The 12,675-nt window shown below is 38.1% G+C and overlaps 1 protein-coding gene across 3 annotated transcripts; it reads right to left on the bottom strand.

Annotated features, from left to right (window-relative positions):
• Positions 1-9,182: 9,182 nt before the first annotated feature.
• Positions 9,183-11,423, bottom strand: LOC115972623 (putative dehydration-responsive element-binding protein 2H). Of its 3 annotated transcripts, none has more exons than XM_031092955.1 (2): positions 11,273-11,423; positions 9,183-9,991 (listed from the first exon to the last, which is right to left on the bottom strand). In XM_031092955.1, exon 2 carries the CDS (start codon positions 9,945-9,947, stop codon positions 9,279-9,281), a length of 669 nt encoding a protein of 222 aa, XP_030948815.1. In that variant the 5' UTR covers positions 9,948-9,991; positions 11,273-11,423; the 3' UTR covers positions 9,183-9,278. The 3 variants fall into 3 exon arrangements, with proteins under 3 accessions (XP_030948815.1, XP_030948817.1, XP_030948816.1); XM_031092957.1 differs by having other exon boundaries at positions 9,183-9,986; positions 11,273-11,293; XM_031092956.1 differs by lacking the exon at positions 11,273-11,423 and adding an exon at positions 10,364-10,521.
• Between the last annotated feature and the right edge of the window lie 1,252 nt (positions 11,424-12,675).

Here is a 12,675-nt window from a genome sequence, read left to right as displayed (position 1 = left end):
TAGAAAAAAAAAATTATATATAATATATTTTTATATTTTTTATTTTGATCATCCTAAAATAAAAGAGACATATGAATTAAGAGCTAAGGCAAAAGCATAAATGTGTTAAGTCCCATTTCGGTTAGATGAGAAATATGTTAATTATCTTAAAAGACTTTTTCTTGGGGGGCAAACAAAGAAAACCACATGCTTCTAATCTGTTAATTGTAACTTCCCCAAGAGAGCCCAAAGAGGTAGGAAACAATGCCAATACGAAGGAGAAGGAATGTTTAGGAAAGCAGTACAAAGTACAAACTGTTTCTCAAGGACAACATTTGTGGAAGTATCATATTGCTTACAGAATTCAGAGGCACTCCTATTTCAGCCTCAATAATTTTATAGTAATTATACTATAAAAGACACATATTTGATGCATATGACAACTGTTTATGTGTAGGAAAGTCTCATTCAAGTGATTTCCTACTGCCATATGTGGCTGAAACTCCAGGCAACTGACTAGGTCATGACAGGAAACAAAACTAAAGAATTTACAAGGTCTAGCCAAGCAAATGTGGTTGGAGCAATGACTAAAAATTAAAAGCAGAGCCACTAGTAACAATGCAATTATAAAAACATATAGCAACCTATCAGCTGAAAAGAAAAGAAATATATAGAAAAAGGTGGAAGAACAAAAGAATGAGAAGATTTAAAGTGAACAATTATATAGTCAACCAAAATTAGTATGTAAATACAAATAGCCTACATAATATTTTTCCAAGTAATATCTGACATTTGACACACCAAACACCAAAAAACCTCTCACATCAAATGTTTTAAATGCTAAAGGTTTTAGCATGAGTGAACAGTACAATTCTAATTATAAAACTGTATGGATAGAAATGCTAAAACCGTTTAATATTTTTTTATTCTATTTTCCCTCTCCTCTCACGCCGTGAGTTCACTCTCCAAACCTCTCCTCTCACCCATCTCATTCACTCCCACCTTTGATCTCCCCACCGATCTCGCCTCCAATCTTGCCACCAATTTATCCTTTGATCTCATCGTCATATCCTGCAGATCTCTCCTTTGATCTCACCATCGCATCCCGCCGATCTCACTTTCAGACGTTGCTACCGATAAGTTTTTTTTTAATCTACGTTTATGAAATCCCATATAAATTTTTTTTTTGGTTGTAGTGGGCTGATATTGGTGGTTGATGGTTGATTTTGTGTGGTGATTGGTAGTCATGGGTTGTGATGGGTGAGCTGTGGTTGGTGGGATATTTTGTATTTATTTATTTATTTATATATATATTGTAAGAGATTTTTTTAGGTTATTTTAATGTATTGTATATATATTTCTAATGTGTTGTTGAAAAGAATAGAATATTTGATGTAGAGTGTATTGTAAAGTGATGTGTTAAAATAGAAAAAATAGGTTTTTATGTATTAAAATGACATTTGGTATAAAACTGTCGATGCTAGTGCTCTAAATGGCTATCTGTATGTTATTTTGATTGTTTGCTCCTTTCTTTTTTCTATCTTCTTTTACTAGACATGGTTGGGTTTTTTCTTTTCTTTTATTATTATTTTAATTGGACATGATTTTTGTTTTAATAAACTTAGTGTAATTATTATTTTTGGTTGATTGGTGTTTGCCTTTTTAATTGTGTACAATTTTTTTAAATAAATACATATGAGTTAATTTATACCAACCTTATTCCAATTGGCATGACAGCTTTAGTGGCTGGGAATCCAATAAAAAAAAATAGTCCAAAATAATAAAATCTATTAATCTTGACACTTGACAATATCACCAATTATAAGAGTGAGGCATTTTAGGAGAGTTATTAGTTTCTTCCAGTATCTCAATGATATTACTCGTTAAACACTTATTTGCACACAAAAAAAAAAAAATATTGATATTTGGTTTTTTAAACATCTTTAGCCTAGATTGAATTGGTTTATTTGTACTAATACCACTATAATCATGAAATATTAACTATGTTATTGGCATTTAAAATGTCTTTCATGCAAATATGGCCACATTTCTATGAAAAATTTTTTATATGCGTAGAGTATTGTAAATATAAAATTAAAAAAAAGTTTTAAAAATTTTTAAATTTGAAATGGTTTCATTTCTATTAAATATCTCAATATAGATTCAAACAAATTCTTTTCAAACCTTGTTCAAATTCACGATTTGAAAAAACAGGGCCTAGTCTAGGGTCGACGCAAATGTAAAATGCACTGTTACTTAATATTTTATAAGCAATACATGAATTAGGAAAAAAAATCCAACATTTTTATATAATTTAATACAGTAATTGGACTATTTTAATATATTTATAAAAACATGTTTTAGAACTTTAAATTCTAAAAATATTTTAGATGGTCATTGTCTCTCTTGGCAATGTTGGAGTTTAGCTATTGAACAATGTTAGTAATGAATTTGTCTTGAAAACTAATAATTCTAATTTTAATTTTGATAGAAAGAGAAAGGAAGAGTAAAATTTTTGGAAGATTAAATTTTTTACACTCTTAAACTACAAGAGACATAGTAAAACATATTTGTAGGGCCCAAATGATTTATGGGCCAGGCCCATCTACCCGGGGAGAATCCGAAGGCCCAAGCCGAGGAGGGTTATGGCCCAAGCTCGACAAAATAGCCTATGGATACCGCCGATGACAGCTCAGTCCTCGGCAGACCCAAAGTTCCCCCCTTGAAAGAGGGGTAAAGACGGTATAGGACTGAAACTTGGAAGAAAGATCTAAAATATCCAGGGAAAGCTGCTGTTACTGCCATTTAATGCTCTGAACCTGACAGAGCCGCATTCTTTGGCTTTTATAAACCATCCCTAACGACTTTGAGTATGGACTGATGGGACAAGTATCAATCTTGGAAAGTTTAACCCTACGCGTGGACGAAGGACAGTGGACGCGAGCTAGTATAAAAGGAAAAGTAAGTAATCTATAGAGGGGGTTGGGAAAAATGGCCAAAAACCAAAGCCTCCCAGCCCACCTCTAGGAGAAAGACTCCAGGGGTGAAGGAAAACTTAAACTCGTACGAACAACGCGAAAACCCGCCGCCTGTCGATCAAGGCCTAGCCTTCCAAACCCACGCTCTACAAATGATATTGTTAGGGGCCTTTTTACGTGCGAACCCGACACTGTTACGGTCCGCCATGAATCGCGTCCTTACAATTGGTGCCGTCTGTGGGGAAGGCTTGTGTGTTGGTATAGGATGTGGGTCGATAGAGTTTCTTCGTTATTTCTAACCGTTGGTTATAGAGTTCTAGTATAAAGTTCTGCTAGGGGCTACGTTTCTTGACTAGGGGCTTGGCTGAGGAGCTAACTCCCTTAAAGCCAAGGTCTCCCATAAAGAGCAAACTAGGCACTTGATAGCGTTAATCGTATGGATAAACTCTAGGGGCTTGGTTGAGGAGCTAACTCCCCTAAAGCCAAGATCCCACACGAAGAGAAAACTAGGTTTTAGACAGAACCAGGGCATTGTATGGTCCACGGACTCAAGCCTATGGGGAAACCAACTACCTGGATGAGGAAAACTAGGTTTTGGACAGAACCAGGGCATTGTAAAGTCCTCGGACACAAGCCTATGGGGAAACCAACTGCCTGGATGATGGAAAACTAGGTTTTGGACAGATCAGGGCATTGTATGGTCCACGGACTCAAGCCTATGGGGAAACCAACTACCTGGATGAGGAAAACTAGGTTTTGGACAGAACCAGGGCATTGTAAAGTCCTCGGACTCAAGCCTATGGGGAAACCAACTACCTGGATGAGGAAAACTAGGTTTTGGACAGAACCAGGGCATTGTAAAGTCCTCGGACTCAAGCCTATGGGGAAACCAACTACCTGGATGATGGAAAACTAGGTTTTGGACAGAACCAAGGCATTGTATGGTCCACGGACTCAAGCCTATGGGGAAACCAACTACCTGGATGATGGAAAACTAGGTTTTGGACAGAACCAGGGCATTGTATGGTCCACGGACTCAAGCCTATGGGGAAACCAACTACCTGGATGAGGAAAACTAGGTTTTGGACAGAACCAGGGCATTGTAAAGTCCTCGGACTCAAGCCTATGGGGAAACCAACTACTTGGATGATGGAAAACTAGGTTTTGGACAGAACCAGGGCATTGTATGGTCCTCGGACTCAAGCCTATGGGGAAACCAACTACCTGGATGATGGAAAACTAGGTTTTGGACAGAACCAGGGCATTGTAAAGTCCTCGGACTCAAGCCTATGGGGAAACCAACTACCTGGATGATGGAAAACTAGGTTTTGGACAGAACCAGGGCATTGCAAAGTCCTCGGACTCAAGCCTATGGGGAAACCAACTACTTGGATGATGGAAAACTAGGTTTTGGACAGAACCAGGGCATTGCAAAGTCCTCGGACTCAAGCCTATGGGGAAACCAACTACTTGGATGATGGAAAACTAGGTTTTGGACAGAACCAGGGCATTGTAAAGTCCTCGGACTCAAGCCTATGGGGAAACCAACTACCTGGATGATGGAAAACTAGGTTTTGGACAGAACCAGGGCATTGTATGGTCCACGGACTCAAGCCTATGGGGAAACCAACTACTTGGAGGAGGAAAGCTAAGTTTTGGACATTGGTCTAGCGTGCATCGCGCAGCACTCAGCAGTTATCCCGGTTAGTTCTAAGAGTTTAATTTACTGAGGATTACCATTGTTATACTTGATAATACTTGTGAGTTTAAACCAATAGGAATCTGTGTTAAAGCATTTTTCTGCCCGGAGTATCATTAAGGGCAAGCTTATATTTAATATTCATGCATAAAGTAGTTGTTACGGAGAAGAAAGATATGTATAGAGAAATAGACACATATTTTATTAAGACAAAGGAACAGTACAGTGTACAATGAAAAGCTGAAACAAAGCCTACATTGAAGCTAACTACGTATGTAACGAAAAATACAAGAGAGTGAAGATAAAGCCGAGGAGGTAGCACAGAGGAGAAGTTGGCTACTGCCTCGAGACCTTATTCCTCCTCAATGCCTTTGCACGCCCATAACTCAGGCAGCAAAAGAACCCAACTCGGGGCCTGCACCGGTGGAGAAAAGGTGCAGGGAACCTGACCTCAGGCTAACACCATCTACAGAAAGGGTGCAGGGAGCCGGAAGTTGGGGAGCCCCCGCAAAAATTTGCCTGCCACAGGGCAGACGGCGCTGATCGCGGAAATTCCTTTTTCTGACCTACCAAAAATCTGGCATGACCAGAACCTGCTTCGGATTTTGACTAAAAGAAAGAGGAATACCATCTTCCTCCTGTCAAGACGGAGGACTGGCTTGAATCTGTGCCATCCTTGTCCGTACCATATCACCTTGAGGATTCGGTGCCTTTGGAGCGTGCGGAGACCTTTCATCCCCATCCGCGCCTCAAACATCTTGCTTTGAGGCAGTGGCACTAGAAAGAGAGATCGCGGATATGGAAGAAATATGGTTCTGAAGGGAACAGGAAGAGGTCATGTGCAAGTGAAGTGATCCTCTATCCCATTTATACCCAGAAGTAAACCGGTGGCATTTAATTCACGCAGCGTCCCAAGGAACGCTACAGACAAAACGTCTCTGACTCGATTTCCCACGTCGTCTGCAACCCTGAGGCTAGAGGAGTCTCGAGAAGGCGCACCTCGAACACTGGGACGCCAAAAAGTACCGCGTGATCAAAGACTACGGAAATACCTCTTAATTTGTGGGCCCAGTAAATTCGCGGCCCAAGCCCGTTCAGCATATAGGCCCAGGGACAGAACCAAGGCCTTGCATGGTCCTCGGACTCAAGCCTATGGGGAAACCAAGTAAAAGAAAGAAAAAATCACAAGTTTTGGACAGAACCAAGGCCTTGCATGGTCCTCGGACTCAAGCCTATGGGGAAACCAAGTAAAAAAGAAAAAATCACAAGTTTTGGACAGAACCAAGGCCTTGCATGGTCCTCGGACTCAAGCCTATGGGGAAACCAAGTAAAAAAAAAGGGGAAGAAAAAATCACAAGTTTTGGACAGAACCAAGGCCTTGTATGGTCCTCGGACCCAAGCCAATGAGGAAACCAAATACTTTGATAAGAAAAAGTTTGAATTTCGTAAGAGGGGTTACTTGATAAAAATGTCAGGTCACTTCATCCACGGCTTAAACACCAAAAAAGGTCAGGACCAATAAAGTTGTGAGGAAGGTGGTGAAACGCCCCAGCATTTAGTCGTATCAAAAGGCTGTTCATTTGGTGGGTGATATATCTTCAAATGGTTATTCCTCACACGGCATCAAACCTTCGTTTTACTCCTCGGCTAGCATGGGGTAAGTACTACTTTTCACTGGTCGGCCTTATTGTGCCAAGCGTTTCTATTAAAGTTATGGCGACATCTTTTTATTATCAAGTATTTTGGTCTTAGTCTTCATTGATTTAGATGCTATATTATTGTGCCGAGCAGCGTTTATAAATTTTTAAAAAAAAAAAAGGGCATAGAGACAAAACATGCGAAATAAAATAACAACAACTTTTATTAATACGAAAAATTATTACAACGTACAAAGAGGGACTCAAACGAGCCTATACAAAATGTGAACTGCCTAAGCAACAATTACATCCGTAGTACAGATAAGTAAACTGTCAGGCGTCTTTTAAACTCGTCTTCAAAGTCTCTCCAATCTCTGCCTCAATACTGCTCATATTACGATGAGAACCTTCTTTGGGAAAAAATGAAGGAGAAGGAAATAGTAAGGAAGAAATCAATGAAGAAGATGGAGGAGATGAATGAAGAAAATGGAGGAGATGAATGAAGAAGGTGGAGAACATGAGTAAAGAAGGAGGAGAAGAAGAGAGAAGAGATGAAAAGAAAGAAAAAGGAGCAAAAGAGGGAGAATTGAAAGCACCAGGATGGAACTGGTGCTGGGAAGACTAAGAAAGGGAGGCGGAGGATAGCACCAGTGAAGGAAGAGAGGAAGAAGTAGAGACACTTAGTCCCTGCCTCGATCCTGACTCCCAACACACTGGAGCCATACTAGGTATGCTCATAGGAGAGCGGTTGGTACTGATAATGGGTGTCCTCGACTCGGTCACGCTAAAAGTTTGACGTGACGAGTCCCTGCTTCGGATTTTGATTGAAAGAAGGATGAGGTTGATTTTGAGTCTTCGCCATCCCTGTCCCGATCGAGCCATAATGAGCTTTACTGGAACATGGCGTTTATGGGAGGGGTCTGGCTCCTGCATCACTCGTTGTTAAGGTAAAGTGTATCACGATTTAGTTTGTGAACCAGTGGGAAAAATGAACCCTAGGGGAGGCCAAGTATTTCAAATCTCAGAAGGATGAAAAGGAATTCTTTACAAAAAACAATAACCTCCTCCCTTCCTTCTTATACAGAGGGTGGAGCGGGAGACATTTAATAGGTTCAGATCTCCAAAGGAATCTGCCAACACAAACATGCCGGTTCCGTTTCTCCACCCCATCAAAACAAACCGCCGAATTAAAGTAGGCTCGTGAATAGTGGTCATTAAAAGCGCGTTTTGGATACCCAAACGATAAGAACGCATCAAGCGCGAAATCAAAAAACTGTCTCATAGACCGGTGCATTTCTTGGACAGATGAAGAGCCGCCAGCATTATTAATAGGCCAAATTGATTGGGCCGTAGGACGAGGTTGGACATCACCAAAACCCCCCTTTCCAACCAAGAGGTTGGACAGCTGGGTTTTGAGGGGCTATTGTGGGGCCCAAATGATTTATGGGCCAGGCCCATCTACCCGGGGAGAATCCGAAGGCCCAAGCCGAGGAGGGTTATGGCCCAAGCTCGACAAAATAGCCTATGGATACCGCCGAGGACAGCTCAGTCCTCGGCAGACCCAAAGTTCCCCCCCTTGAAAGAGGGGTAAAGACAGTATAGGACTGAAACTTGGAAGAAAGATCTAAAATATCCAGGGAAAGCTGCTGTTACTGCCATTTAATACTCTGAACCTGACAGAGCCGCATTCTTTGGCTTTTACAAACCATCCCTAACGACTTTGAGTATGGACTGATGGGACAAGTATCAATCTTGGAAAGTTTAACCCTACGCGTGGACGAAGGACAGTGGACGCGAGCTAGTATAAAAGGAAAAGTAAGTAATCTATAGAGGGGGTTGGGAAAAATGGCCAAAAACCAGAGCCTCCCAGCCCACCTCCAGGAGAAAGACTCCAGGGGTGAAGGAAAACTTAAACTCGTACGAACAACGCGAAAACCCGCCGCCTGTCAATCAAGACCTAGCCTTCCAAACCCACGCTCTACAAATGATATTGTTAGGGGCCTTTTTACGTGCGAACCCGACACTGTTACGGTCCACCACGAATCGCGTCCTTACAATATTAATAAAATATTAAACATTAGAAAAGAGTATAATATTTAAAAATTATTTTTATTTATTACATTTTTTGTTTTAATTAAAGTTTGTGTGTTTAGCAGTAAGTTTACTTCTCAAAATATTTTTTTAATTTAAAATTTTAAAATTGTAAGAGAAATAGATAAGACATGCCGATAGAAGATGTCGTTCAAAATAAGGCACAAACTCCATATAGCAATTACATAAATACATTTAACAAGAAAAATAAAAATAAAGAGGATCATTGTCTTTGAATAACGCGGATACTATATTGTGACAATAGAGGACGCAACAGTCAAATTTGCTCAATTGGTTCCTTAATTTAAGCAAGTCCACATAGCCAAAACTATTTGTGAGAGGCCCAATCAAAGAGACCCAATGCAGAAGTTGGAAACTTGGAATATGAACAAAAAGAGCTAAAAAAAAATTTACAGAATGTAGAATTTCAGTCTCCAAAGTAGAATCAGGTTTACAGTTGTTAAGCAACTTAAATCTTTAATTAAAAAAAATTGCTTGGGGGACCGTGGTAACCAATTAAATTGTTAATCTAGTGAGAGGATACTAAACTCAAATAAGTCAATTTTTTTGTATAATGGAAAACTAGTACTAATCAAATCCAAGACTTAGACCAATATATAAATTGGATTAACCCAAAAAAACATTGGTAAGTTAGTAACTATAATTTTTACCACGCCAAAAGTTGCGTCAAGAAAGAAAAGGCATTGACTATAGTTTTACTTTTATGTTAAATGGTTTAAAATGCTGACCAAAACAATAGAAAACTCATTAATAAAAAATAAAAATGAAAATCTCTAAGTGGCTACTTTTTGCATGTTACAAAGACAATCTGCAGAGTCAATAGAATAACCCAGCAAGTAAGCACGTCCAATTAAGCTCATCCTCTCCCCCAAACTACTTGTACGGCATTCCGAATTGATCACCATAATAATCAAAACCCAGTTCTGATTCTGTGAAGCCATGAGGATCACTGTCTAATAGTGCCATAAGTTCTTGCACGTTAAAAAGTTCGTTTTCAGAACAATCCAGAAATTGGTCCAGTCCACTATCCTTAGAGTAGCTCGTTGCACCAGACTCATCCTGCACCAAAGTACTTGTAGCTGGCATGGCAGTAGACTCACTTGTACTAGCCATGGCAGTAGACTTAACAGCAGAAGCCTCAGATTCCACAGGAGTAGGGCCAGATATAGTGGAAACAGACTCTTCCGGGAAGTTGAGTCGCGCATAGGCACCATACATCACCCTAGCAGCTTCATCGTAAGCAGAAGCGGCCTCAACAGCATTATCGAATGTGCCAAGCCAAAGCCTCTTTCCTCTGTTAGGCTCACGAATCTCCGCAACCCATTTGCCCCAAGTCCTTTGCCTAACCCCTCTGTAATTGCAGAGTGCATTCTCAGGTCCTCCTTTTCCTTTCATGCATCCCTTCTTCGACCCCATAGCTGGAAGTTTACGTGCGCGTTTGGCCGAAGACTCAACCTGAGCATTATGGTCTCTCCACTTGGCCAATGTCTCAGCCACAGACACTCCATCACCTCTACTCTTCCTCTTCTTTGAAGATTCCATAGCCAGATCACGTTAAACCATGAAAACTCCAATGATGCCCTGTTCTGTTCAACGAAAACACAGATTCAGATAACAATTTTGAATTTCCTAAATTGAATAATCGCAAACCCTTTTGCAAAAAACCCCCCAGAAAATCCAAACAGTTTTTATAATTTGCAAATATAAGGATTAGAATTAATAGTCTAAAAATAAACGAATTAACAAAAAGAAAATTCCAGTAATACCCACATTCAACAAAAAGACCCAAGATTCAGGTGGCAATATTTGAATTCCCTAAACGGAACTAATTAATCACAAAGCTTTATACAACAAAACAGAAAAGGAAACAAACACAAACCTTTTTTTTTACAACAAACCCCAGAAAAAATAAAAGAAGAAACAAAAAAGGAAAAATACATAAGAAGAAATAAACGAACCTCGGTCTCTGTGAGAGTGAGTTGAAGAAGAAAGAAAGCCTAAATCTTTTTGGACCAAATAATGCGGCGTTTTAGAACCAAGATAGATCAGGGTTTGGTGGGTTTGATTGATTTTTGTCTTTTGAGAGAGATAGAGAGCTCTTTTGCTTTGTTTTGGTTTTCAGGGTACAAAGTTTTGTTTTGAGAGAGTGAACAAGGCGGCGTATTTATAGTGTTTTGTCTTGTGTTGCGTCGGGTTTTTGGTGTGACGTGGCGCTTTTCTAGTCGTTTTCTTCAGTTCACACTTTCTTACTTTAGTTAGACAGATCGTTGCAAAGCGTAGTATAAATCTTGACTACCAAGTATCTATACTATACTTATGTTATGTCCAGTTATATATACTGAGATCTACAAAAATCTCCTGATCGTGATTTAATTATTTAAAAAAAAAAAATTTTGGCACAATTTGCTATAATCATATACATAATTACTGCTTGCACTATATAATCTGGACATAATTAATTATTATAGTTGATCAAGATAATTAAAATAAATAACAAATTTATTTTTTAAAAAAAATTTGAAACTCTTTGTTAGAATTTTAGTCGAAGGAACGTTTTTATAATTTGCAAATAAAGGATCAGAATTAATAGTCTAAAACTAAACGAATTAACAAAAAAAGAAAAGAAAATTCCAATAATACCCACATTCAAAAAAAAAAAAAAAAAAAAAAACAGAAACCCTAAAGATTCAGGGGGCAATATTTGAATTCCTTAAACAGAACTAATCACAAAGCTTTATACAACAAACCCCGAGGAAAAAAAAAAAATCACAAACCTTTTTTTTCAACAAATCCCAGAAAAAGTAAAAGAAGAAACAAAAACAAAAAGGAAAAATATAGAACAAGAAGATAAGAAGAAATAAACGAACCTCTGTCTCTGTGAGAGTGATCGTTGAAGAAGAAAGAAAGCCTAAATCTTTTTGGACCAAAATGCGGCTTTTTAGAACCAAGATAGATCAGGGTTGGGTGGGTTTGATTGATTTTTGAGAGAGATAGAGAGCTCTTTTGCTTTGTTTTGGTTTTCACAGTACAAAGTTTTGTTCTGAGAGAGTGAACAAGGCGGCGTATTTATAGTGTTCTGTCTTCTGCACCGGGGGGTATGAGTATGACGTGGCGTTTTTCTAGTCGTTTTCTTCAGTTCACACTGTCTTACTTTAGTTAGACAGAGTTGCAAAGCGTAGTATAAATCTTGACTACCAAGTATCTATACTTATGTTATGTCCAGTTATACATACTGAGATCTACAAAAATCTCCTGATCGTGATTTTTTTATTTAAAAAAAAAATTTGGCACAATTTGCTATAGTCATATACATAATTACTTCTTGCACTATATAATCTGGACATAATTAATTAATTATTATAGGTGATAACAATTTTATTTTTAAAAAAATTTGAAACTCTTTGTTAGAATTTTAGTGGAAGGAACGTTTTAAATTTCCTAAATAGAGACACTTGAAATAAACTATCATAAAAACTAGTATAAATTACTTAATATATATTTTTTTTTGATAGGTATAATATTTTCATTATAGAGTTTCATAAAAAGTAAATTATCTTAATAATGAACTTGCCAAATGACAAAATCCCACTAAAATAAAGGATAGTTAGATAATACATTCAGTTGGGCCACATTGCTCAACGATTAACGACTTAATTTCTGATTGTAAGAAGTTCTCAATTCATATTTCTAACACTATGGTCATGAAATTACCTTCAAATCCTGGTGAAACGAGGATACTAAAAATTCAACATGCATGACACTTATTAAGCAGCATGCCATTGTACCAATAATTACGTACAGTATATGAAAATAATTTAAAGACTTGAACTTAATCAATTAATTAGCTATAATAATTTAATTGGTCTCATCTTCTCTTTTATTCTCTGCTTTAAATTAAGATGTTGGTGATAAGATTTTCAAGGCAATGCACATTTTATATAGAGATTAAATTTTATATGGATGCGATGTAAAACCCAAGGTTTACATCCTCATTCCCAACATGCAACAATATCGTATCACATATTAAAGAATAGGTACAACTAAACCCAATCATTTTTAATACCTATATGAAAATCCAACACAACTAGAAGTTTATTGAAATGTTATTAGATGTGGCAAGATTTATTAAATTATAAGTAAAAAAATGATTTGACAATCCATTATTGGATGGTGTAAAACATATGTGTGTGTGTGTGAGATGGGATAAAATACACCCTATTTTAGGTGTATGTTTCTTCCCACTCATAGTTGGTGGGACCCATTCAGCTGT

This window comes from Quercus lobata, chromosome 12, assembly GCF_001633185.2.
Source record: "Quercus lobata isolate SW786 chromosome 12, ValleyOak3.0 Primary Assembly, whole genome shotgun sequence".
In the NCBI taxonomy this organism is placed as follows: Eukaryota; Viridiplantae; Streptophyta; class Magnoliopsida; order Fagales; family Fagaceae; genus Quercus; species Quercus lobata.
The sequence above is the reverse complement of the archived record's forward strand: the minus strand, read 5'-3'. Positions and strand labels throughout refer to the sequence as shown.

What these genes read in the sequence shown, in the direction of transcription:
- LOC115972623 (XM_031092955.1), bottom strand. Translation starts at nt 9,947, where the DNA reads ATGGAATCTTCAAAGAAGAGGAAGAGTAGAGGTGATGGAGTGTCTGTG.